This window comes from Prionailurus bengalensis, chromosome C1 (assembly GCF_016509475.1).
Source record: "Prionailurus bengalensis isolate Pbe53 chromosome C1, Fcat_Pben_1.1_paternal_pri, whole genome shotgun sequence".
NCBI classification, from domain to species: Eukaryota; Metazoa; Chordata; class Mammalia; order Carnivora; family Felidae; genus Prionailurus; species Prionailurus bengalensis.
Window position 1 is genome coordinate 36,857,202 of NC_057345.1, and position 26,926 is coordinate 36,884,127.

The 26,926-nt window shown below is 51.6% G+C and overlaps 1 protein-coding gene and 1 pseudogene across 1 annotated transcript; one reads left to right on the forward strand and one right to left on the reverse strand.

Moving 5' to 3' along the window:
• Positions 1 to 20,681, forward strand: FAAH (fatty acid amide hydrolase). The gene is made up of 15 exons (XM_043574870.1): positions 1 to 512; positions 8,726 to 8,839; positions 11,274 to 11,408; positions 11,639 to 11,772; positions 11,850 to 12,056; positions 12,308 to 12,348; positions 12,572 to 12,696; positions 13,545 to 13,670; positions 14,211 to 14,308; positions 15,785 to 15,884; positions 16,175 to 16,215; positions 16,990 to 17,029; positions 17,505 to 17,613; positions 18,180 to 18,325; positions 18,706 to 20,681. The coding sequence occupies exons 1-15, from the start codon at positions 318 to 320 to the stop codon at positions 18,832 to 18,834; spliced, it is 1,740 nt and encodes a 579-aa protein (XP_043430805.1). The 5' UTR covers positions 1 to 317; the 3' UTR covers positions 18,835 to 20,681.
• On the reverse strand, positions 4,747 to 5,770 carry LOC122480452 (annotated as a pseudogene).
• Positions 20,682 to 26,926: the final 6,245 nt, after the last annotated feature.

The following is a 26,926-nucleotide window of genomic DNA, read 5'->3' on the forward strand; positions in this document are numbered from 1 at the left end:
GCTGGGCGTAAGCTTACCGAGGGCGCGCGCGGAACACGGTTGCCCGTCGCGCCCTTCCCGGCCGGGTGCGGGAGAACGCGAGGAGTGACCCTAAACCTGTCGCCGGGCTTCACCTTGACGGTTGCGCACCATCCGCCTCCGGCCCGCTGCCAAGCAACGGCGCGCTGCCCCGTGGGCCAGCGGCCGCGCGTCCTCCAACCCCCTCTCCCGCAGAGGGGGCGCGGAATCCTAGGCCGATCCAGGCCGGGTTTTGCGGCGGCATGCTAATGTGTTGATCCCTCATCTGCCGTTCTCCGCACAGTTGGCGGCGGGAGATCATGGTGCTGGAGGAACTGTGGACCGAGCTCCCTGGCGCCTCCGTGGCTGCCCTGGCCTGCTGCTTCGTTGCAGCGGCCGTGGCCCTACGCTGGTCAAGTCGTCGGCCCGCGCGGGACGCGGGGGCCAGGGCACGACGCAAACAGCGGGCGGCTCTGGAGACCATGGATAAGTCGGCGCAGCGCTTCCGCCTCCAGGTGACCGCTCGGGTCCCGTGGTGTGTGTGGGGAGGCACAGGGTGGGGTATCCCTAGCAGCATTTTCAGCCGCACTGGCGCGCGGAGGGGCAGGTGGAGGGCCGCGCAGGTTTTAGTTCGGAACCTCTCTTTGCCCTAATACATTCCATACTCTTTCTGAGGTAGAGCCGAGGGGAGGCTGGGAGACCAAAGGCCATCGCCGCACTGGGTCAAAGAGAGAGGAACTTTGCTCGGTGCCAAAGAATTTCAAGACTTTCATTCATTTATTTATTTATTTTTTTAAATGTTTATTATTGAGAGACAGAGATACAGAGCATGAACATGGGAGGGGCAGAGAGAGGGGGAGACACCGAATCTGAAGCAGGCTCCAGGCTCTGAGCTGTCAGCACAGAGCCCCAAGCGGGGCTTGAACTCACAAACTGAGCCCAAGTCGGATGCCCAACCGACTGAGCCACCCAGGTGCCCCTCAAGACTTTTAGAAAGCTAAAATGCAAGCATGAGAACCAATATGATGCTCAGGTTAAGACTTTGTAATCACAGAGTCATGGCCAAGGGAATCCGGAAAGCTTATAGTTTAAAGTCATTGATTTGTGCGTGATGATACTAAGAGAGAGCCAGAAAAGGACTTGCCCAAGTGCAAAGAGGGCTGGGCTGGAATAGAAGTCTCCCCAGCTCCTGCTCTAACCCCTTACAGGCCCTTTTCCTTAAGCAAGTGTAATTCCAGCCCTTCCCTGGGTGAGCTGTCAACAAGCTTTTCTCATTCTGGTTCAGCTCAGTGTGTGCATAGGTGCTGGGGAGGGGCCTAGAAGATGAGGCTTTCGCTCAAGGTGTTTGAGACGCTGGACCCAGTTAGAAGTCAAAATGATAAATTCTGGGAGAAGTTCTTATGTACTGTGAGAGGAAAAACTTGCCACGATTGTTTGTGAGGCTTTGTGTTTGATAGGATTCAGATCTGGCAGGTGGGAAAGCATTCCAGGTGACTGGGGACACAGCAGGTGTCAGGAGGATGTGCCTAGGTGGGAGTCAGGGAGGGAGTCACAGAAAATTGCTTTTAGCAGATGCTGTGATTTTAGAGTTGGGTGCAGAGCTGGAACTAGAACCTACATGCCCAGTGGTACTCTCCAGTCTCATTCCAGTGGAGGAGAGCAGGGAGGGGATATTAGGTAGGGAGACCAGGCCTTAGGATGCCAGGCCCAGGGTGCAGCCTTGATCACGGTGTCTTTTAGCCGGTATGGATTTACTCCACACCATTTCTGGGCCAGGATATATCATATTTATTTATTTGTTGAAATAAATATGTATCTGGTTCCAGCCTCTATTCATCAAGCTTGCTGAAAAGCCCACCATCAGTCAGTTTTTAGCTGTTCAGTCCACACTGGCCACTGACCCTACCTGAGCACAAGTTCTTCACTGCCTAAGTCCTCCTTCTCTGGCTGAGTTCCAAGGTGCCCCACTCAGGGATCCTTGCAGTGACACCCAGCTCACCCTGGAGACCCTCAGCTGCTCCTGAGGCCCGAGTTCTTTAGCAATAGCCCGAACTGCAGCCAGCTGGCAAGAACTGTGCAGGGGCAGCTTCAGCAGTCTGCCCACTGTTGCTGCCTACTGAACTCCCCTCCCAGTCACAAGACACCCACCTGCTGGCAGGGGTGTGACGTGGTAGAAGGGTAGGTCTTCCTCACCTCAGCTCCAAACATGAGCATCTATACAGGTCCCCTCTGGAGCAACCGCCTTTCATTATTTTTTTAGAACCAGATCTTCCAGGGGCACATGGGTGGCTCAGTCAGTTAAGGGTCAGACTCCTGATTTCAGCTCAGGTCATGATCTCCTGGCTTGTCGGATTGAGCCCCGCATCGGCCTCTGTGCTGATAGTGTGGAGCCTGCTTGGGATTCTTTCCTTCTCTCTATGCTCCTCCCCTGCTTGTTCTCTGTCTCTCGAAATAAATAAATAAACATTAAAAAAAAAAAGAGAATAACCAAAATTTCCAGGGTAGAGGTTATGGGCCTGAAATACAAAAAGCTGTTTACATACCCTCGCTGGGGCAAGAGAGCCTGGTGTCAGAACACCAAAGCCTGGTTCTTCCAGGTGGGTAAACAGCGAAATGTACATTATGATTTTCCAGTGACTGTGGAGGAGAAAAGGAGAAGTATCTCAGGAGTCTCATTTGAGCAGTCAGCAAGGGTCTTGATAACAGTAACTCTGAAAGGCCTTGGGGGCAGTTAAGAAGTAGGTGGTTTAGCTGAACTCAATCCCTTGGAAACTTGGGATGAGCTCCTTCCTCTCTCCTGCCCCTAAGGTGCCTTTCTGCTTGGCTCTGGAGTCTCTGGATGATGGGGATGTGGGTTTTGAGGCTGTATAAGCAGCCTTTCTTCTGGGGCTTTTTCAGACCTGCCCCAAATAGTAAGGGGCAGTGAGGTAAGCAGGGCCCTGGGCAGGCCCCAGGGGAATACAGCAGCAGGTAGTACAGCTCCAGCCTGATAGACTCCTGACAAAGCTAGCTGGGAGCCTAGATACCACCAGTGTTCCCAGGCATTGCTGGAGGAGGGGGAATCCTAATCACTTCCGGAATCATCACAAAATGGTTCACCTCTCTTGACTATAGAGCAACTGGAGAGTGAGGCCTGTTTCTGGTAACTGTCTGTTGACCACGTGAGGCTTAACCTGTAACGACTCTTTGCCCACTTTTTTCCCACCCTGCCCCCTGAATGAGTGTCAATATCCTTTCTTTTTTTTTTTTTTTCAACGTTTATTTATTTTTGGAACAGAGAGAGACAGAGCATGAACGGGGGAGGGGCAGAGAGAGAGGGAGACACAGAATCGGAAACAGGCTCCAGGCTCTGAGCCATCAGCCCAGAGCCTGACGCGGGGCTCAAACTCACGGACCGTGAGATCGTGACCTGGCTGAAGTCGGACGCTTAACCGACTGCGCCACCCAGGCACCCCTAATATCCTTTCTAGACTGAATAGAAGAACTACCATCAATAGAATCTTATGGCTGGAAAAGATAAGCCAGAACACCTGCTCATGCCTCTGTGCCTTTGCACTTGTGGTCTTACCCCAAAACAAATCTCTTATAACCCCTTTTGCCAGAATTCCACCGGTCTTAACAAATGCCACTTCCTTCAACTGGATCTGATGTGTGGTTCCATCTCCTGGCCTTCTCCAAGCCCAGCTTGAAACCTGACTTTAAAACAAAATGATTCAGTAGATGAGTTGAGGGTGAATGTAGTTTTTGTTGAGACCACTATCGGTGGCCTGTGTGACCAAATGGAAAAGATATCTTGAAATAGAACAAAGGTGATAAAAACCATGAGGGAAACTAAAAAAGACATGGAGGATAATGTAGAACAGCTGAAATTAGGACAGTAGGGGACTCAAGGAGAGACAGCTGGAGGAGGGACAGTGATTCAATGATAGCTATAGTATCCCTCCCTTGAGAAAGAATATGCTACTAGGTGGCCGAATGCTTAGTTACAACTTATTTGTACACTTCCCTGCGTTCTCCATACAAATTTAATTTCCCCTGTGTTTGTAGATTGGCCTCCTGGAGGTGCAGACTTTCTTTGGTGTCTTGTGAAAGAAAAAATGTCTCAGCTGCCTGATAACTAGTTGAAGATTTAAAAATAGCTGTTAGCGGTGCTGTCATCAGCTGTCAACATGGAAGAACATAGGATAGAATTAAAATTTGTGCTAATTTTTTTTAAAAATGGAGAGAACCTGCTGATAGCTTCAAGCTGAGGCTCACAGGGACTTTGTGGCACCTTGTAGCAAGGTGGGAAATGGTGGTGACCACACTCTCAGTGGCAAGTCTCCTAGTGTGGTGGGCTCTCAGCTAATTTTTACTTTCTTCCCCATACTCTTAGGCATTTTTCTTTCTATAATGAGCACACTTATGTAATCAGAAAAAAAAAAAGCAATCTTGCTATTGAAAATAGCAAGCGAGAAAGGCAAGGTGTAGTAAGTACTGTGTATACAGCATAGTCCTTTTGTACAAAAATAGAATATATGAAAACAATTACATACCTGGTGAGCTTTTCATAAACTTTTTTGTCCCTGTGAGTTTTCATTAGAAACCATTAACTATGGTTTCCTTTTCAGAGAGGGACTGGGCAGGGTGGTCCCAGGGGTAGGGTGAATGTTCATTTTCATTTTGTGTATGTATGTGTATATATATATATATATATTTTTTTTCTGGCTGAAAGAGAACTTTTTGTTACTTTTAAATGTACAGAAAACTACAGCGTCTACTTAGCCCAGTTTGGTGGCCAGTGCTTTAGCCTTTGTCTTTTCTAGCTTGTCAATGCGAGCCACCGATTCTGGACCCAGGATGTTGCCTCCCAAGTGGCAGTGGATCTCATCATATCTGTCATTGTAATTGGTCCCGATGGCTTCCACCAGCTTAGTCAGAGCTCCTCTGTCTTCCAAGTTAACCTGCGTGAGGGTGACAGTGGTGCAGGTCTTCCTGTGGACCAGATGCTCCACCTGGCCTTCCCCTTGATGATGCAGTGGGGAACTCCTATCTTACAACACAGGGCAGGCAGGAAGACAACCAGCTGAATGGGATCCACATCATGTGCCATCACTACCAGCTGAGCCTTCTTGTTTTCTGCCAAGATGGTGACACATGAACCCCCGCTCGAAGGACAGGCGGCCTCTTAGTGGGGACATCCCCTTTGCCGGCAGCTTTCTTCTCAGCCTGGACCAACAATCTCTGCTTCTTTTCTTGCTTTGTCTCTGGTCTGTACCTGTGGGCCAGCTTGAGCAGCTGAGGAGCCGTTTGGCAGTCTAAGGCGTGGGTGAACTGGTTAATTGCAGGGGGCAATTTTAGATGCTTGTAGAGTAGTCTTTTGCCACTACAGCTGGATGTAGTGGGGCCATTTGACAAAGCAGGTGAGGTACCTTTTGGACTGGATGTCCTGTCTGATCCCAAAATTCTTGGGCTTTTTCTCAAACGGGATTGACCACCTTCTCGGCCTCCTGCTTCTTCAGAACAGTAGGGGCTGGGGCCACCTTCTTCCCCTTGGCCTTCTTTCCTTTTGGTATCTTGGATGGCTGGAAGAGAGACACCACTTTCATTTTGTATATGTTTTTAAAACATGTATCACTAGGGATTATCTAGTGTATGTGGGGAGAGATCACAGCAGTTTGCACATGCTGTTCTTACTGTCTAGAGCATTCTTTGTCCTCACTTACCCCTCTTTGCCAGGCCAACTATACTCTACCTTTCACCTGAGTATCACTCTTCAATAAAGCCTTCCCAATCCCCCAAGGCAGGGTCAGGTGGCCTTTCTTTCTGCTATTTTTTTCTGCTTTGTGGCTCCCTGTATTTTATATATATATATATATATATATATATATATATATACACACACACACACACTACATTATATATTTTATATATGCATTATATTTATGTATATATACAATATATATTATATTTACATTATATTTATGTATATATATACAATACATATATTATATTTACATTATATAATATATATAATTATATATATATATATATAAATATATATAAAATCCCAAGTGAGTATTATATCTATTTAACAAATTAAGAGAAGCGGGTAGAGCAGTGCCTAGGTGGCTCAGTCAGTTAAGCATCTGACTTCAGCTCAGGTCATGATCTCACGTTTTGTGGGTTCAAGCCCCTCATTGGTCTCTGTGCTGACAGCTCAGAGCCTGGAGCCTGCTTCAGATTCTGTGTCTCCCTCTCTCTCTGCCCCTCCCCTACTCATGCTCTGTCTCTCTCTGATTCTCAAAAATGAATAAACGTTAAAAAAAATTTTTTTAATAAAAAATAAATTAAGAAAAAGAGAAGGGGGTAGAGTGTTCCTGCTGTTAACTCCGGGGTACAAAGGCTCTGTGGTGGGTGTGTGTGGAGGGTGTGAGTAGGTGGTATCTCATGGAAGGATGTGGAGGAGTCTGACAGGAACACAGCCTGGAAGCACTTCCTGGAATACCTCTGGAGCTTGTGGTGTGACAGAGACCTTAAGGAGCAGCCAGTCCTGCTTTGCACTGGCTGGCCTGGCAGGAAGGGTGGGTAGATGGCTTGGGCTTGATAACCGCTAAGGTGGCCCTGTGTGATCCAGTAAAGAAAGGATGGACAGGATGACTAATTGGATCTGGATGTGGAGGAGAGGGGGAGGGAAGGGCCCTGGCCTGTTCTTGCACTCTAACACCTGGATGGACTCAGCCCTTCCCTGCACAAGGGTACGTGGAACAGGAGACGGTGGAAAGTGGGGGAGCAGCGAGCTCAGGGAGAAGGACACAAGGGTGGGCGGCAATGGGAATAGCCCCTGAGCACCAGAGCTCAGTTGGGTCAGGCTGGGTGGAGGGTCAGGAGGCCGTGGGTTAGGTGGAGAACCTGGAGTGGAAGCCACAAGAAAGATTCACTTCTCCCAGCATCAGGGAGGGAAGAAGAGGTACCCAGAAGAACGTGTCTCTTCCCACATCTGGCTCCTTCTCATCCTTCAAATCACACAAAGAAATGTCACCTCCTCAGAGAGGCCTGACCATCCCATCTGAGTCAGTCTTCTCTTATTTCCATCACAGCAGCTGTTCTTGTGTTCTCATACTTCCCATGATCTGTCCATTATTTGTTAACTTGTTTGTTTTCTCGAATGTAGGCTCTGAAAGCAGGGACTTGTCTGTCTTGGTTACGTCTAAATTCATAGCCCTGAACGTAGTCCCTGGCACATAGTAGGTACTCAGAACATGTTTGTTGACTAACTGAATAAATGGATGACAGAAGTAGCAGAGAAACGGGAGTAAAACCAGGGAGGGTAGTATCTCCATGCCCAGGAGGCAATTGAAGAGAGCTGGTATGTGGTCTCAATAGCTTTGAATACCTCAGTGAGACATGGAGCAAATATCAGAGTGGGGTATCTCTTGGATTTGTCACCAGGAGGTCCCTGGTGACCTTGGCAAGAGCAGAGGAGAGTGGGGGAGGAAAGTGGTGGCTGTGATTCAGAGACCCTCTCTCTGACCGTGTTTACTAATTGCCTCAATACCTTTGAGGAGGGAGCAAGCTGGGTTTTCAGGCAAAGGCTGACCCCAGAGACTGGAAGCCTTCAAGGTCTGGCAGTCAGGTGTGCAATCAAATGTCCCTCCTCCTTCAGAGAGCTCTTCTCTGACCACCCTCTACCTACCTGTGTGCCACCCACTCACCACACCAGGTTTTATTTTCTTCAAGTTATTTCTTACTATCTCAAATTCTTGTTTACTTATTAATTACATGCTTGCTTCCCAAAGCATGGACGTGCCTTTTTTGTTCACTGTTGGATCTCCAGGCCTAGTATGGTGCTTGGTAATATGTATCTGGAATGAATGAAAAACTCCTCTCTTTTAGTTGTGAGCCTCTAGCTACAGCCCCAACCACCCAGGATAGTGTCTTCTTTTTCTCATCTCCCTTGCCAGGGATTGAGTGGTTAGGTGCAGGTGGACAGCCAGTGGACAGCCTATGCTGAGTGGACGGAGAACTATAGTTTACCTGTATGGTCCTAGGTGATGCACTTAGCCACTTGGTGCCTTAATTCCTTCCTTCCTTCCTTCCTTCCTTCCTTCCTTCCTTCCTTCCTTCCTCCCCCTTTTTTTTTAAGTTTATTTATTATTTATTTTGGGAGAGACAGAGACAGAGTGAGGGAGGGACAGAGAGGGAGGGAGACAGAGAATCCCAAGTAGGCTCTGCCCTGCCAGCATGGAGCCTGACACAGGGCTGGAACTCATGGAACTCACAAAACCATGAGATCATGACCTGAGCCGAAACCAAGAGACAGACGCTTATACCGACTGAGACACTTAGGCACTCCGGTGCCTCAGTTTCTTTATCTGTGCAATGGGAATGGTAGCAAGATTTAGTCAGAACAGAGAGCAGCAGCATGGTGCAGTTGGCAGCTGTCAATGGTGGTAGTTCATAATGGTTTAATAATCATACTGGGCATGGCCTCTCCCAGGGCACCCTGTCTGATAACCTCCTAGAAGAGGTATATCTGTCCTGTCCATAGGTGACAAGTGCCTGCCTAGGCTGGGCCACAGTTTCTGGTCTCAGAGCTGCAGGTGGGCATGTCTGTCATGGATTGGCAAGTGACAGTTAGCATCTGCTTTGGCAGGTGTGGGGACTTAGGGGCATGGGCCACAAATGTCAGCTGTAGGCACTTGAGGCCTGTGGGGTAAGGGGGTACTTATCTGAGGTGTCTCCCCAGAACCCCGACCTGGACTCAGAGGCACTGCTGGCCCTGCCCCTGACTCAGCTGGTGCAGAAGTTACACCGAGGGGAGCTGTCCCCGGAGGCTGCACTCTTCACCTACGTAGGAAAGGTAAGGCCCCAGGCTGGGGATTGCCTGGATCCTCCCTCTCTCTGCAAAGGCTGGGGGGAAACCTGGCCTGGAGTTACTCTCTCGGGACCAGGGTGGGGCCTCAGTGCCAGGGGCTGCCAGGAGCTGTGTGCATGAGAAAAAGAGAGAGAGAGAGAGAGAGATTGAGAGAGAGGGAGAGGCAGGCTGACTTTGTGTGTGTGTTGGTGAGAGGGCAACACTGAGCATCTTGTCTTAGCTAAAAGCCTGGCTTTCAGCCCAGACTTCCCTCTCGCTCCCGCCTCCACCCCATCCGTCACCAAGTGTGGTCTGTTCTCTTTCTATAGCTCTCTCTGGCCCATCCCCTTGTCCCCATTCTCCCGTCCCCCGCAGCCACCCTGGTCTGCCACCACCATCTCCCTCCATGGTGGGGCCCCAGCCTCCTGGCCAGATTCCCTCTCAGGTCTCCAGTTCTTTAGATTCTGCTCTTCTGCTCCTCTTCAGTCTCTGGCATCCTGTCTGGTCAAGGCCTTCCGGAGTGTGGGCATCAATAGCTCAGCTGCCTACGGTTCCCTGGCACCCAGAGCCTGCCACACTTTGCACTGTGGGATTCCCTTTACCTGGAAGCCTCTTCTCCCTCTTCTCTTCTCCCTCTTCTTTGCCCCTCTTGGGGCAACAGGCACTGCTGGCTGAACCTTCAGGGCTCAGAGAAAGAGGCTGTCTTCCAGGGAGCCTCTCCTGACCCTCCCCAGCCTGAGTTAGGGTTCCCTCTTCAGTGGTCTTTCTTTCTTTTCTTTTTTTAAATGTTTATTTATTTATTTTGAGAGAGAGAGAAAGAAGGAGGAGGAGGAGGAGGAGGAGGAGGAGGAGGAGGAGAAGAAGAAGAAGAAGAAGAAGAAGAAGAAGAAGAAGAAGAAGAAAAAGTAGTAGGAGTAGTAGTAGGGAATAGGGGCAGAGAGAGAGGGAGAGAGAATCCCAAGCAGGCTCCATGCTCAGCACGGAGCTTGATGTGGGGTTTGATCCCATGACTGTGAGATCATGACCTGAGCTGAAATCAAGAGTTGGATACTTAACCGACTGAGCCACCCGGGTGCCTCTCTTTCTAACATTCTAACACATTTTCTCATGGCGTCCTAGGGCTTGTCTTATCCTTCATTTTCCCCTGTGGCTCCTTGTGGGCAGAGCTTGTCTCATTTGTCTTTGTACTTGGTGCTGAATACTTACTGGCTTTCGTACAGTAAGTGTTCAAGGAATGTGTTTGAAATGAAATGAAAGAAAAAGAATTGTGCTTTGTGAGTTGACTTGTGTGTAATTTCTTGAAACAGAGTGTGTGACAGTGGGTATGACCACTAGGCAGGTGGACATGCATGCCGGGTGACTGATGGGTGTGTGACAGTGGTGTGAGTGACTGCAGCAGAGAGTGAGAGAGATTGGCTGTATGGGGAGAGAGGACTGTATGCAGACCCCCGCACTGGCTGTGCCGGGAGGACACAGGCAGTCTTGACAGACTGTGCTGCGTCTCCTCTGTCAGTGCCCCTGAAAAGTTGCTGCCCTTCGTAATCACCCACAAGTGAGCATTCTCGTCACAGATTGGCCTCTTCCCTGCCTGCCTTGGGTAGCCTGGAGACCGATTTCATGTGCTAAGTTGTGGCAATGGGACCCACACCCATTTTCCTCAGATGTTTCACAGGGACAGGAGTATTTACTGAAGGCTGTGTATCATTTTGCCCTGGTCTACCCCTCCCCTAGGGCCTTGTGGAATGTGGTTTGAGGGCTATGGAAAGACCCCATGGCAGATGGCCACTGTTAGTGCATTGTTCCTTTTAGGCAGGCTTCCATCCCTTTAAGTGATTGGTATTAGTCAGTCACTCCTCTATGTGACTTCATTATCAGATTCAAGAGTTTCTGGGAAAGAGGAGGGTTAGCTGGGGCAGGTGTGGGCCAGACCTGGGGCAGGAGAGAGCATGCTGGCCTCTGGGAGGCTGGAACCTGGCTCTAGTCCTGCTCTGTGCTGACTCCCGGTGTGGGCTGAGATGGGGATCTGCCCCTATCTGGTTCCTCCTGACTTCACAGGCAGAGATGTAGCTTAGGAGAGGAGGTGGAGCAGCCAGAGGTCATCTTCCTCCCAGCTCATCCCCTCTGGGGAGCATCTGAGGCCAGTGTCTTGCTCCTTTGCGTGCCTTGTTTGTGCCCTGGCCCTGGAGTTACTCTCTCTGTCTTTGGGTTGAGGCCAGAGACTGCCAGGGTGAGGTTGGGACTAGAGGTCCCCAGTGAGATGGATGGTGGGCCCTAAGTTATTCTCTGCCCTCCTGGCTCCGGGCCATGTTGCTGATTTTTTCCCTGGGTATACTTTAAAAGGCCAATTTCATGTTACGTATATTCTACCACAATTTTTTTTTTTTTTTTTTTTAAAAAGGCCAATCTCACTTTGCCTTGTGTCCATTTCTCCCTCTTCCAGGCCTGGGAAGTAAACAAAGAGACCAACTGTGTGACCACCTACCTGGCAGACTGTGAGACTCAGCTGTCCCAGGCCCCAAAGCGGGGCCTGCTCTATGGAGTCCCTGTGAGCCTCAAGGAGTGCTTCAGCTACAAGGTATGCCCTTGCCTCACATCAGGCTTCAACCCCCACCCCTGCCCCTGCCAGCCAGCTCTGCATCCTGGGTTACGCTGGGCCCTCAGAGGAAGTATCAGGTCCAGAGGCCTTGAGAGGGACCATGGGTGTGCTCTGCCTTGGCCTGTGAGATGACGGTAAGAGTGAACCCTCTGCTGAAGGGCCCCTGATCCATCAGCTGTACACCTCTTGGCACCTATCCCTCCCTCTAGGGCCAGGACTCAACACTGGGCTTGAGCCTGAACGAGAGCATGCCTGCAGAGTGTGACAGTGTGGTGGTGCAGGTGCTGAAGCTACAGGGCGCTGTGCCCTTCGTGCACACCAACATCCCTCAGTCCATGTTCAGGTTGGATTGGGTGCCGGGTGGGGGCAGGGGCATTGGCACCAGTGTGACCTGAGCTGACCCTTTCTTGCTTCCCCCAGCTATGACTGCAGTAATCCCCTCTTTGGCCAGACCTTGAACCCACTGAAGTCCTCTAAGAGCCCAGGTGGCTCCTCTGGGGGTGAAGGGGCCCTCATTGCAGGTGGAGGCTCCCCCCTGGGCTTAGGTACTGACATCGGAGGCAGTATCCGCTTTCCCTCCTCCTTCTGTGGCATCTGTGGCCTCAAGCCCACGGGAAACCGCATCAGGTATGGTGTGGGTAGTGGGTGGAGGGAGCTCCTGGATCTCTTGCTCTATGATCTTGGCCTAGCTCTCAACCTCTCTAGGCCCCAGGCAGGGATCCCCTCACTCTGGGGTTTTCCTGGGAGGGAATGTCACAGCACCATTGGTGTTGGTTCCTACTTTCTGAAGTGGTGAGAGTTCTAAGCTGCTGTATGGGTTTGAGGTTGGGCGAAGGGTGACCATTTCCTGTTTCCAACATTTTGTGTTTCTTATCCAGCAAGAGTGGCCTGAAGGGCTGTGTCTATGGACAGGTAGCAGGTGAGGTCTGGGGTTCCCTCAGTGCCCTGGTGGAGGGGGGGTCTCCTGATCCAGTTCTACCCTGCATCTCCTGGGGGCAGTGTTTGGCTGCCAGGTTGGTCTAGGTGGGAGTTCCTACTTCCATGTCTCTGCTCACACTCCTAGGCCATGTCCCAGCCCTTGCTTGTGCCTCAGAGCCCATTAGGGTAGGCTGATCTTTTTCCTTCCCCTCCCTGCCCCACAGTGCAAATGTCAGTCGGCCCCATGGCCCGGGATGTGGAAAGCCTGGCACTGTGCCTGCGAGCGCTACTGTGTGAGGACATGTTCCGCTTGGATGCTGCCGTGCCCCCCCTGCCCTTCAAGGAGGAGGTGAGCAGGGTTGGGGGGCATGGGGTTGAATTTGGTTATCACTGGTGCTCCTGAGCCCAGAGAGCAGCCCCTTGGCATTGTGGATAGGGCTTGGAGGTTCTGTTTCCTGAAACCCACCCTCTGCAGCCAGGGTCAGCTGCTTCTCTGCAGTCAGCCACCAGATGGAGCTCTTGCCTGCATGTGGAGACCCTGAGGCTTCCAAACTGGCCTGGTGGGGTGGGCCTCTGCTGAGGAAAGGCCCCCCCTTCTGGCCCCAGCCTCTTCTGCAGTCATTGAGAAACAGGAGACGCATCTCAGAGAACAACTTGAGGGAGAACTTGGGTGTTTCTTGGTAGGCAGAATATCTGGACTTGGTGGGGTGAGTTCCCGCTCCTTGGCAGAAGATATTCTGTTAACCCAGTGGTTCATGAACCCCTTTCTGAAAGGGAGGAAAGGAGGAGGTGAGGTCCCTTTTATGAGGTCTGGAACAAATTATCATAGGAGCCAGGACTTGCATTCTTGAAACAGGCAGTGGAGGGCCTTGGCTCAGGATGCCTGGGTTCTGGACCTAGTGTTGTCAGTATGTACTGGGCCTGTTTGCCTGTCTTCCTATCAAAACCTGAAGCCTCAGTTTCATCATATGACCAGTGGGAACCCTCATCCTTGCTGGGCCCCTCCTGCAGAGTCATTGTGAAGGTGTTTTGTGAAAGGGTCAGAGGCAGAAAGGGCTGGCCTCTCAGTCATTTTCCAGGGATCCAGGCTGCAGCTTCTCAGCTGTGTTTGGGGCTGAGTAGCTTCAAAGATCCCTGGGAGCCCTACTTTGGGCTGCCCTCTCTTGACCTGATTCTGACTCCTGTGTTTGCCCCCAGGTCTACACAAGCTCTCAGCCCCTGCGTGTGGGGTATTATGAGACCGACAACTATACCACACCAACCCCGGCCATGAAGCGGGCCCTGCTGGAGACGAAGCAGAGCCTGGAGGCTGCTGGCCACACGGTATGGCTGTGGGAACCTGGAAGTCCTGGTGTGGCCCCTCCTTCGGGAAACCTTCCTGGTACCCATGGCTGCTGCCTGTCCCTGGCATCCTCTCACCCTGATTATTCTGTGGTTGGGATGGGAACTGTGTTCCTGCGGGACCATAGATAGAGGGCTGATCGTATTAATTAGGTTAAGTGATTGGTGATGAACTCAGCCCTGTGCTGGGGATGTGTGAGTGCTATATGGGAGGCTCTCATCAACTACAAACAATGGTGCACAACTGTCCAGAGATTCCCACCATCCCAGGGTGGTGAGCCAATGGGCTTTACTCTGCTTATCTGAGACAAGTTAGTTCATGTATGGCTTGGCTTGACTTCTCTCATGGTAATGCATTTTAAGGGAGTTTTCGTGGGTCAGTAAGGCTGCCTTTGTGGCTCCAGGGGGTGCTACCATGCAGGCAGGATTGGTCCAGTCCATCCTCAGGGCCGCCTGGGAAGCATGGGGTTGTGGGAGTCAAGGGTTTTTAGGGTGGGGGCCTTATACTCCTTAATCTTGCAGCTGATTCCCTTCCTGCCAAGCAATATACCCCATGCTCTGGAGATCCTCTCAACAGGTGGGCTGTTCAGTGATGGCGGCCACAGCTTCCTACAGAACTTGTGAGTGATGTGGACTTTGGGGTCTGGGGTGGGGACATTAGACCCAGAGAGAGCAATGGGTTCTGTTACTCCCAGTGTGGGCCAGTCTGGCAGAAGATGGGGACAGGCCTCAGCTGAACACAAAGAAGCTCTGAGCATTCTGGGCAGGGACCTCTCTGCCCCTCTAATTGTGCAGACTGAGCCTGGAGATCCTTTGCCAGGGAGACTTTAGAAAGGTACCGGCTCAAGGGGAGGCTGGATTGAGCAGAGCTTAATTGATGGGAGCTCATTGGGAGGTAGGAGGTGGGAAGGGGAGTTGCTTGTCTATTTGGGGAATATTGGGAGACAAGGGCAGGATGAAGCAGGAAGGGAGACATCTAGACATCATGCTGTGACTCCAGGCTCTTCTGACTTGAGCCAAGTCTGCCTTTTCAGTAGTTTTCTCTTCTGTAGAGTAGGAGTGGGTGGGTTGGGCCAGGCCTACTTTAAGGGACTTTATTTTTTATTTTTTATTTATTTTTGAGACAGAGACAGAGCATGAATGGGGGAGGGTCAGAGAGAGAGGGAGACACAGAATCCGAAGCAGGCTCCAGGCTCTGAGCTGTTAGCACAGAGCCCAACTTGGGGCTCGAGCTCATGGACCATGAGATCATGACCTGAGCTGAAGTCGTACGCTTAACCGACTGAGCCACCCAGGCACCCCACTACTTTAAGGGACTTTAAAGAGCTCATGTTTAGAGAAGCCTTTGGTCCTTAAGGGTTGATAGGAGTGGAAGATAGATCTGTGAAGGTGCCTCCTGGTCATGTGCCTGGGCTGACTGGACTTCTTCTCGTAGCTGAGTATGGTCTAGGCTTCAGCAGAAGGGGCTGCCCCTCACTCTGGCCCTGGGAATGAACCCTTAGGATCAGCCTTCTGAGACCTTTCCCTGAACTCTAGAGCTAGAGACAGCCTCAGAAACAAGAGTCATGGCGGCTCCGCTTGTACCTCTAGGCTGGCATCAGCATTTACAGGGGATACTCTCAGTGCCAATCCCTGGCCAGGGAGCTTTTGCCCTCATTGAGTCCTTATTGCTTTAAGCTGAGTTTGCCAGGGAGGGAGACACAGAGTCCTGCCTTGGGGAACTCCAGTGTGGAGTGGAGTCCAGGCATCCCAGCGATCAGCAGAAACAAGTCACGTGTTTAAAAGGAGGCAGATAAGGGTGTCTGGCTGGCTCAGTCTGTAGAGCATCTCGGGGTTGCCTGATCTCAGGGTTGTGGTTCTGAGCCCCATGTTGGGTGTAGAGATTAAAGAAAAAAAAAAGAAAGAAAAATCTTTTAAAAAATAAATAAAAGGAGGCAGGTGAAGGGGTTGGAGACCAGTGGTTACCAGAGTCTGTTGAAGAGGGAGTCTAGAGGGTGTCACCGAAGAGATGACACTGAGTAGGGAGTGCTGGACTGGACCCAAGCCAGGAGGGAGGCCTGGGGAGGAAATGCTGAACTGGACCCTTTGTCTCCCAGCAAAGGTGATTTCGTGGACCCCTGCTTGGGAGACCTGATCTCAGTTCTGAAGATACCCAGGTGTTTGAAAGGACTGCTGGCTTTCCTGCTAAAGCCTCTGGTGAGGGCACAAGGAATGGAGGGCTGGGGTGGGCTGGCAGGGGGCCTCTGGGGCTCTTCCCCTCTCACCTTAGCCTCTCTTGGTTTGGGTGAGCATGGCCTCCTCTTCTCTTCAACCCCCACCCATACTCCTCTCCTCACCCCATGCCCTGCAATCTTCAGTCAGCCTGTGTGCTAAAAGAGGTGCTGACCTGGGACCTGGGGGAAGGGACAGAGGGAAAAGAGGCACAGGTGGCTTGGCTGCACTCAGCCCAAAGCTGAGTCACTAACACTGTGTTTGTCCTTTGGCAGTTCCCAAGGATGGCAGCCTTTCTTGGCAGTATGAAGTCCCGGTAAGGACATTTCCTATGCCTAGATCCCACCCCCCTCTTCCCCTGACCTGGGGTTAAGTGGTTTCCGACAGGAAGAGATGAGGGAAGTAGCTTCTGAGGTGGAAGTGGCTCAGCCAGGGTGGCAACCTCTGTGGCTTTCAGATGGGACCTTGAAGTTTGCCTTCTCAGGGTCCAGGTCTGGCTAGAGAGGAGGAGCCTGAAAGGGATCACGGGAAGGATGGGTTGGAGAGGAGAAGACCTGGCTATGCATGGGTAAAAAGGACCAGGAAAGGAAGCATGTAGAGGCACAGGGGAGAGGGGGCTACTTGGGAACCTGTGAGAGACGCTGCTCTTGGAGGTCTGACATGAACTGAGCTTCACTGGGTCCTGCCTGCCCCTTAGTGGCTCGGGTGGGAAAAGGGCATAAATGGCCTTATTTTTAGGCCCTGACATCCTCTGGACTTGCCCCTTCTCTCACTGCCAGGCATTTAGGACCTTTGGCAGCTCTGGCCTCTCTTGTGTACTAAGGGTAGTTGGGAATCAGGCCTGATGTGGTCCTGGCTGTGCTGTGAAGTCACTAAGTGGCATAGCTTAAGTCCCTCTTGGGGCCTGCTTTTCTCAGCAGGACATGAACTTAGGGATTTGAAATTCTCCCTTGTATTGCATCTGTCTCAGAGCTCCCATAGTTGAGAAGCGCCCATGGAGGATTGAGATCTGGGGGGGTTGGGGGGTGTTAGGAGTAGGAGTCTGATGTTGCAAATCCCCATGGCCAGTGACCTCATTCCCTCTGCCTAGGTCGGCTGGAAAGCTCTGGGAACTGCAGTACGAGATTGAGGTGAGGTCAGAGCCCCTAGAATGGAGTAGGGTGGGGGATGGGATGGAGTTGGACAGGGCACCTACCAGTGGGCTCTCTTGGCCACTGGTCCCTCTGGTCCCCTGGAGTAGCCTGTCATTCCCCCTTCTGCTCCCTGGACTGGTCTGTGATCCTCACTTGCCTAGGTGCTCATCCTTAGGGGCTGGGTCAGTCAGCTCCTGTCCTGGCTGCCTCTTTGCCCCCACTGGTGCTGTCTGGCACTACGTGGCCCCACCCTGGCAGGAAAAATGATGTTTATGATTCGTGTGGGAGGTGGAGCAACTGATGCTGCCGGAGAGTGGCCATGCCTGTGTGCCCCAAGGACCTCCATCCCTTCCGGGCTTAGTCCAGATCCAGGGGCAGGTGCTGGGGCCCGAGCCACCCTGGCCACAGTCCCTTCATTAGAGAGTCCCTGTGATGGGCTGGGTCCGAGGGCTCCTGCTGGCATCCTCCCCAGGTGTACCGCAACTCTGTGATTGCCCAGTGGAGAGCACTGGACCTGGATGTGTTGCTCACCCCCATGCTGGGCCCTGCTCTGAACCTGAATGCTCCCGGCAGGGCCACAGGTGAGGCCTGCTGCCCCACCACACCCCTGACACTCCCACCTGCCTTTCCTCCTCTGGAAGTTCGGCCCAGTGCCCAGAAGGCTGCTGGGAAATAGAAGAGGAGCCTTGGGGGAGGGCTACACCCCTTGGGGAGGGCCCTGCCCTTGGGGAGCTCACAGTCTGGCTGGAGAGATGGGAGTCATGTGGGATGTCCTGGGTGGGAATGAGGTCCCTGTTCACAGCACTACTGAAGTTGGAGATCTTGAGTTACAGAGTCTATGGTTTGGGGAGGTGGCGTTTAAAGTCCAGGTGGGATTTAGATAAGCCAAGAAAATAGGAACAACATTCCAGGTGGGGAAGCTTCATGGGCAAGGGCAGAGGGCAAGCCCCAGCAGGCTCTCCAGCCTACCTTGAATCTGGATTCCTGAGCTTTCTCATTCACCTGAATCTCCGTGGCCCTGGGAGAGAGTCCCTCTCTGTCTGTGGAGGCAGGGTGCCATTTCCCAGGGTGAAAGGCTGGGGTACAGAGAAGACAGTTGGCATTGAAGGTCGCCTGGCCTGCTGTAGCCGCTTGTGTTGTGTTTCAGCGGCTGTCAGCTACACTCTGCTCTACAACTGCCTGGACTTCCCAGCGGGGGTGGTGCCTGTCACCACAGTGACCGCTGAGGATGAGGCCCAGATGGAACATTACAGGGGCTACTTTGGAGATATCTGGGACAAGGCGCTACAGAAGGTGAGGCCACAGGGCCTGGCTTGGCCCCCAGGGTCCCCCTTCCCCTGGACTCCCACCCGCACTCCAATGCTGGCTGCTGTGAAGGAAGCAACATAAGTGCATGTAGTCCTTGCCTGCATTTTTTTTCCTTTTCTTTTTTAAGTAAGCTCTGCATCCAATCTGGGGCTCAAACTCATGACCCCAGGATCAAGAGTCACATACTCTACTCAGTGAGCCAGCCAGGCACCCCCTCGCTCACCTTTCTTCATGCGAGACCCTGAAGGACAGCAGCCTGGCCCTGCCATGCTGTGCTGCCCCTCCTCTCCAGCTGGGGTGCCTTCTGGTCCCTCGCGGGGTCTTGCCTCCTCTACCTCCCATCCTGATACCTGTGTCCCTCACAGGCCGTGAAGAAGAGCGTGGGGCTGCCCGTGGCCGTGCAGTGTGTGGCTCTGCCCTGGCAAGAAGAGTTGTGTCTGCGGTTCATGCGGGAGGTGGAGCGACTGATGACCCCTGAAAAGCAGCCATCCTGACTGCCACCCACCGGGCTCTGGGGACCTGAGATCCACTCGATCTGTGCCCAGCCTAGTCTGGGCACAGCTGCCACCCTGTGAAGAAATGTTCAGCCTGGGCCAGAGGCTTCCATGTACCCCTCCCCTGATCTACAAGAAGCACAGACGCCCTGAGTCTGGACCTTGCCCCCCCTTCTGATCCCTCCCTCTGCCCTGACATGCCCACCACATGGCAGGCAGTGGGTGTGACATGGGCAAAAGCCCACTAACAGTCAAGAAATGTTTCTAGTCTGTATGCTCTCCGGCCATCATTGTCAGGGCATTGGGGGTTGAGCCCGACTCCAGCCTTGGCAATCTCATGGTTCCCATCCCCCACAGGAGGGACACAGGCTTCTCACCTCACCCATCCCCCTGTCCCCTCACTTAGACAAAGCCCTACTTTGCTAAGCATTGCCCTTCTCTTCTTTCCTTTGCTCCTTCCCTCTCCAAGGATGCCCTTTCTGCTCCTCTACCATTAAATCCTTCAAGGCCCAGCTCAGATCCCTCTTTCCCAAGAAGGCCTTCCCTCCTTCCTCTGAGCCCTGGACTAGGTGGACTGTTTCTTCCCAGTCTGTCCTCTGTGGTGAGCATCTGTGGGTGGGTTTGCTTCCCTTAGTACGCTGGTTCTCCTTGACAGGAGGGACTCTAATGCTGTATCTTTGTCCTCGGCGGCCAGCAAAGGGCTGGGCATAAGGCAGCAGGGAGTCTGGAGGGCTGGCCCTGAGCTGGCTCTGTTGTGGGGACGGGTCCCATAGGCCTCGAGAAGAGAGCATGAGACAAGGCGATCTGGTAGCACTCACAGGGCTGGCCAAGGACTGGATTGTTCTAGGAAGGCTTCCTGAAGGAGGAAGACATGTATTGAGTGTAGAAGGTTTCCAGAAGCTGAGATGGGGATGAGGACATCCGAGGGATAAGGAGCCACACACCCAAAAGACCACGATAAGTTTGGTAGATGGAGGTATTGAATGGGTACAGGAGAGGCAGCAGAGATACAGGTGGGGGCCAGATCAAGGTAGACTTTGGGGGTTAGTTCAGGAACTTGACTTCTGTCTCAAGGGCAATGGGGAGCTCTTAAAGGATCACACAGATGCAGCAAAGAGCACAGACTTGGGGGACAGAGCCTGGAGAGGGATAAGGAGGCTGCTTCATGATCCTAATCTGAGGAAGGGGGCCTGAGGCCTGAGCTAGGGCTGTGGCCTAGGGGTAGGCAGAGAGGTGGTTTGGGAATTGACAGTTGGGTTGGAAGTGAGCTGTCTCAGCTCAGTCTCACCTCTGCCCAATCTGCCAGCCCACCTTTTACAGGACTGTGTTGCCTGGCGGGTGGGCAACTAGTCTATGACTAGTCTGGGGACTTCCTGGCCCCACTAAGCAGAGCTCACTCTTCCCTGGCCCCAGCTCTAACTCCCCTACTTACTGCAGAAGATGTTTCTGAGCCTAAGCCCTCAGGCCAGGCGGGTCCTAACCCTATCTGGCCCACTTCAGATTCTTTTCAGGGTAAGCTGCCTTCCCAAGGCTTCCTTCTCCACCCTGATTTTCCTACTTCTTTGGAGGGACTTTGCCTTCCAGGTTACATGGCCAGGGGCACTTCCACTGACAGTGGTATCCCTGCTCGGCCTGAGGCCTCACACTTCAAGACCAAAATCACATGGACATCCAGATTGGGACAGCCAGATACTTGCTGCACTTTGCCCAGATTCCTTGTAACTGCTGTGTCATTTTGCCTCATATCATTCCATAGAATCATCTGTGCCCTGGCCTGTACCCCTCCCTTGGCTTCTTCCTGCCCCATTTCTCTTTGGTTACTGATAAACTTGTGCTTTTAGACACAAGGCCACAGGGCGAGGGTGCCTGTCCTTTCCTTCACTGCTTCATTGATTCACCCTTGGAGGCCAGTGTGGGTGCCCCTGCCTAACCCTGTGCTCAGTTCAAGCTTGACTCCCATCCTCCAGAGGCTCCAGGGCTTCTGGGGGTGGTTGGACATTAACACAAACACATCAGCAACCTGGGTGATCACTGCCTGGGGAAAGGTTAGACAAGGGTCAAATGCTGCTGAGGGGTGGGGGAGGTGGTCACCGCAGCCAGTGAATGTCCAGAGGTCCCAACCCACATAGACAGCTAGGTTGAGACGGTCAGGTAGTGCTGTATTTTTCCCCGATTCCATGTAACTGCAGTGTCAGTTTGTCTCATATGGTTCCATAAAGCCACCTGCCTCCACTTTTCTCCTCTTGCCCCACTTTTCTCTTTGGTTACTGATATCCTTGTGCTTTTAGACCTGAGGCTGCAGGGAGGAGGCACCTGTCCTTCTATCCTTCACTGCTTCGTTGATTCACCCTTTGAGCCCCAGTGTGGCCCTTCCCAGCCTGTGCTCAGTGGTGTTGGAGCTCTACCAAGCTTGACTTCCATCCTCAAGAGGCTCCCAGGCTTGTGGGACATTAACTCTGGGGGTTGGACATTAACTCTGGGGGTTGGACATTAACTCAAACATCTGGTCCTGGGTGATTAGGGCTCAGAGAAAGGTTAGACAAGGGGTAAATGCTGCCAAGGAGTGGGGAAGGTGGTCCCCGGGGCCAGTGAGTAGCCACTGTGTTCCATCTTCACTGCTACACTAGCTCTCTAGTCCATGCCACCTGCCTCTCATCTGGCAGTGCAGTAACCGAATGGGGCTTCCCTGCTTCCATCTGCACCTGGTCCCCAGTCCATTTTCCATGCAATCACCAGTGGGAATGCTTTGAAAGTGTAAATCAGATTGAGTCACTTGCTTCAAGCCTTCTCATGGCTTCCCATCACACCCAGAATCAGAATAAAATCCAGTCTCCTCCTTGTGTCTTACAAGGCTCTGTGGGATAGGGCCCTTGCTTACCTCTCTAACCTCATCTAGGGTGGCTCTTTCTCTCATCCATTGTGCTCCAGTCACATGAGCACCTTTCTGTTTCTTGATCATCTCCAGCTGGTTCCTGTTGCAGAGCCTCTGTGTTATGCTGACTAGTTTCCCCTGCTTGGAACACTCAGCTCCAGTGTCACTTCCCTGATCACCCACTTGTAAAACAGCTTGTCTGACCCTGTCTAATGTGTTACCCTTTGTACTTTGTAGCACTGATGCTATCTGGAATTATATGGTGGTTTTTTGTCTCCTCCACTCAAACAAGCTTCCTGAAAGCTGCACGTTGTCTTGCTCACCATTATCTTCTTGGCATGTGGAATGGCACTTATAAGGTGCTTAATTCAGTGAATATCAAGTGAGCGTCTCCTAGGGACCAAGCAGTGTACTGGGTGCTGGCACTGCAGGGACTAGTGAGACATACTAGATTCTTGTCCTCCTAGAGCTCACATTCTGGGGGGTGTTTGTTGAAAGAAAGGAGGAAGAGAGGCAGACGGGTATGGTGGTGAAGACCCTGAATATTTAATGCATGGAGTGCTATGGTGACTTTTGATCAGGAAAAAGAGAGAAGGGCAGTCTGAATGATACTTACCATATACCTACTATGAACCATCTACTTTCTGGGCACTTTATAGTCATCATGTCATTTAATCTTCCTATTAACCCTGTGGTGGGCATCTTTGTCCCCTTTTACAGAAAGGTCTACAGCTAGAAGTAAGGGAATTAGCATCAAAACCTGGGTTACTCTGTGTCAGAGCCTTGGCAGAGAGCTCTTCCTGATGCCCCATGATGCTGAGGCATGGAGGAGTGACAGCATAAGCCAGCCACCTCCTCCTTCCTATCTGACCACCAGTCCAACAGCCTCAAGACCCTGGGCACCACATGGCTACTGTCTTTTCTCAGCCTTCTCCCCTCTCCCCAGGTCCAGACTGGTCTTCTCCAATTGTCCTTCATATGGCAGTTGGGTGACCTTTCTTTCTTTTAAAAAAAATTTTTTTTTAAGTTTATTTCTTTAGAGAGAAAGAAAGAGAGAGCAAAGGCAGGGGATGGTCAGAGAGGAGAGACAGAATCCCAAGCAGGCTCCACACCATCAGTGCAGAGCCCAATATGGGGCTCGAACTCATGAACAGGGAGATCATGACCTGAGCCGAGATCAAGAGTTGGACGCTTAACCAACTGTGCCACCCAGATGCTCCTGGGTGACCTTTCTAAACACAAATCTTATTATGTCTGAAACCTTTAGTATCACTTGTGTTCAGACTTCTGGCTGTGACCTATATGGTCTTGCCTGACCTGGCAAGTCTCCTTCCCATCCACATCCTAACCATGTAGGCCTCAGGTGGTGCTTGGGACACTTTGCACACCTCCACCTCCACACCTGTTGCTCACTGTACTTGCTGTTCCTGGAATGCTCTACTTCACATTTCCACCTACAGGTCTCCCACTTATCTGAGGTGAGGGTAGACTTTACAACTGGCAGGCTGAGTGGGAAGGGCTTCTTTGTGCTCCTGTTCATACTCTGAAGCACTCCATGTCTTAATAGATTCCAACATCTGTTAGGCTGTGGAGTTGATAACCTATTATCCCATTGGAAAAAGATGGGAATTCTTACTTCCATTTTATAGGTGGAGTAACAAGTTTAGAAAGGGTTGCTACTTTGTCCAGGGCCAAAGACTTAGAGAGACTTGAAGCCACATGCCAACTCCAAACTTCATGTACTTTCTGCTTTTGTAACACAATTCCAAGAACATGGACGACACACCCTCAGGGTGGCAAGTTCTGGGCTAGGTGACCACAAACACTGGAGACAGAAGCAAGGTCCATGCGCTGTGCTCCTCTGCTAAGGTAGATTGACAGGAGGTCTGTCATGTCCCTTTCCACCTTCCCTTCCTCTCCCTGGGGTTGTGATATTGGAGTTTAGAACACTTAGTATACCTGTTATTTGTCCCTGTTAAGGCATCATCTTTTAGGTCATCCCAGGGCTCCAGCCTATTGAGAGCCTTTGGGATTTTCTTTTTTTAAGTTTATTTTGAGGCGGGGGAAAGGTCAGAGAGTGGGGGAGAGAGGCTCTGCACTGGCATGGGGCTTGAACTCAGGAACTGCGAGATCATGACCTGAGATGAAATCAAGAGTCAGAAGCTTAACCAGCTGAGCCACCCAGGTGCCCTGAGAGCCTTTGGGATTCTGTTGGTCACTCTTTCTGCTCTCTCAACTTGCCCATCCACAAGTCTGAGCACAAGACCTCCTTAACTTCGAAGTCACCAATAAATATATTGATCAGATCAGGGCTGAGGAAGGACTCTGGGATGTATCACTGCAGGCCACTTGCCAGGGCAATCTGACCTGCTGCACCCTTAAGAGACAGCCACATAATCAAGTCCTGAGCCTTCCAGCCAGTATGGACTGCCCCCTGCTCCTTCCCCCAGTTTCCCACACATAAGTTTGGGAGTGGTGACCTGTGTGTCTTAGGTCGCTCGGGGTCAGGGCATGTGGGGTTTGCTCTTGTGTGTCCAGCACCCACCATGGTGCCTGGTACTCAGCAGGTACCTGGTAAAGGCTTGTTGAATGGAGGTTTGGATGACTCATTATTAGTGAACCCATTTTGCCCACCTGACTACTTCCTTCTCTTGTCCCCAACAGGAAACCTCCCAGCCAATCCCTGCCCTCAGGCTTTCTCCCTTCATGTTCATCTTATCCACCACCATGACCTTCATTAGTGCTCATTAAGACAAATAACTCCCAGTCTATATTCCACCTGTGGCTTTCTGAAACTCCTCCTCCATTCACTTCACCCATCGGCCTACCCCTTCATCCTTCCCTCCACCCACTAAACATTTTGGATGCTTCCCACAGTATACTCAGGGTAAACAATCAGAAATGGTCACTGCCTGCATGGAACTTTTGTTCTACCAGCAAAGAGACATCAAATGCATAATTACACAAAAACTCTTGTTAGAAGTGCAATAATGCAGAATCAATGCTTTATTATTTATTTAGAAACTTTTTAGTGTTTATTTAAAAAACATTTAATGTTTATTTTCGAGAGAGAGAGAGAGAGAGAGAGAGAGCATGAGCAGGGGAGGGGCAGAGAGAGAGGGAGACACAGAATCTGAAGGAGGCCCCAGGCTCTGAGCTGTTAGCAGAGAGCTCAACACGGGGCTTGAACTCATGAACTGTGACACCATGACCTGAGCTGAAGTTGGACACTTAACTGGCTAAGCCACCCAGGCACCCCATTTTGATGTTTATTTTTGAGAGAGGGGGGAGGGGGAGAGAGAGAGAGAGAGAGAATGAGTGGGAGAGGGGCAGAGAGTGGGAGACACAGAATCCGAGGCAGGCCCCAGGCTGTCAGCACAGAGCTCAACACAGGGCTCGAACTCACAAACCGTGAGATCATGACTTGAGCTGAAGTCAGACGCTTAACTGGCTGAGCCACCCAGGTGCCCCTCTTATTTATTTTATGAGAGTAAACCAAGTGGGACCTGCTCCGGCCTGTGTGTGTGTGTGTGTGTGCGCGTGCACCTGTATGAATGCTTCCTGCAGGAATTGACATTTAAGCCAAGAACTGCATTGTCACACAAGCCAAAGAATGACCATATTTAAAGAAGTATGGGGCTGAGGACTTCAAATGCTGCTGATTCAACATCAAAGAGATGGTTAGGATGATTTTGGCATAAGCCAAGATGGGTTGGGCACAGGAGAGCAAAGGTGAAGCAAAGGCAGCAAGGTGCAGAAAACTTGAGAAGCTTAGGTGGGAAGGGGAGGAAAGACATAAGAGCAGCAGCTGTGAAGGCTATAAATCAGAGAGACTCTTTTTTTTTAAAGATGGGAGAGACTTAAGCAAGTTAAATTCTGCTAGGAAGGAGCCAGCAGAGACACATAGAGATAAAGGTGGGAATGGAGGGCTCAACCTGGCCATCATTTGTCCATTTAAGAAGTATTACCAAGCACCTACCCTGTGCCAGGCACTTTGAAAAGGGCTGACAAGGTCCTTGCTTTCATGGAACTTACTTTCTATGGAGGAAGGCAAGGAATAAGTAAACAAGATAATTTCAGCTAATGGTAAGTGCAATGAAGAAATAAAATGGGGTGATATGCTAATAAAGGGGTACAACTTTAGAAAGGGTGATGTAGCAAGGTTCAGGGTGCTGTAAAGGAGTGCAGGTGTCAGATGGCCTGGGGGAGCTGAGCCATCTGCAGAGCCAGGGTTCAGTGAGGGAGTCCTGGTTATGGGGGAAGGAAATGGTCAGAAAAAAGGAGGAAGGACACGGGGAGTTTGCCAATGAATGGGGCTAGTTCCAGAGACCCGTTGGAGCAGACGCAGAGTGTCAGAAGGCGGATGACCTTGGGGTTACCTTTTGGGTCGTGACAGGTCAGTTGCAAACTACACATCTGGCTCTGGGCAGCCCCCGGGTGCTCAGACTCAACATTATTAACCACAAACCCATCTCCTTCCCGCCAATCCTTTTTAATTTTCTTAATGTTTATTTTTGAGATCAGAGGGGCAGAGATGGGGGACAGAGGATCCTGAAGCGGGCTCCACGCAGACAGCAGTGAGCCTGACACATCACAGCAGAGCAAGTGTGATTCCTGGTGTTGGAGGGAGCCTGACATGGGGCTGGGGATCAGGACCTGAGCCAAAGTTGGTTGCTCAACGTACTGAGCCATCCAGGCACCCCCCCTGCTCTCCCCCTACCCCCCCCCCCCCCCCCCCCCCGCCACCAATTCTGCTTCTAACTTCCTGGTCTTGAGGGTGGAGCTATCATTCTCCTAATCCCAAGGACTGGCAGCCTCAGTTGTGATGGATTGCTCCTGTTTCCCATCTGAGACAGGACTGGGCCAAAACATCCAAGAAGAGCCAAAGGGCTCCCAAACCAATCCTTCCTGCTCTGGGGCCCCATATCTTCCCATCGTTTGCACCTCCTTGCCTCTCAATCCTCCTCTCCACTGCTTCCTTTGCCTGTAGGGAGCTCCTGGAACAAAGAGAAGATGGGAGATGAGTTCAGGAGGGAGAACCAATTGCCTGAGGAGGCTGGAGTCACAAGGAATGTGGCCTTGTGTTGGAGTCAGCAGTAAGGGCCCAGCTAGGGGAACAGAGGCAGAGGTGAGGCTACACCTGCCTGCCTCTGTCCTCACTTCCTTGCACCATCTCCCCTCAGGCTGATGCCTTTGGAGCCCTGCCTGCTCCCCCAGGGT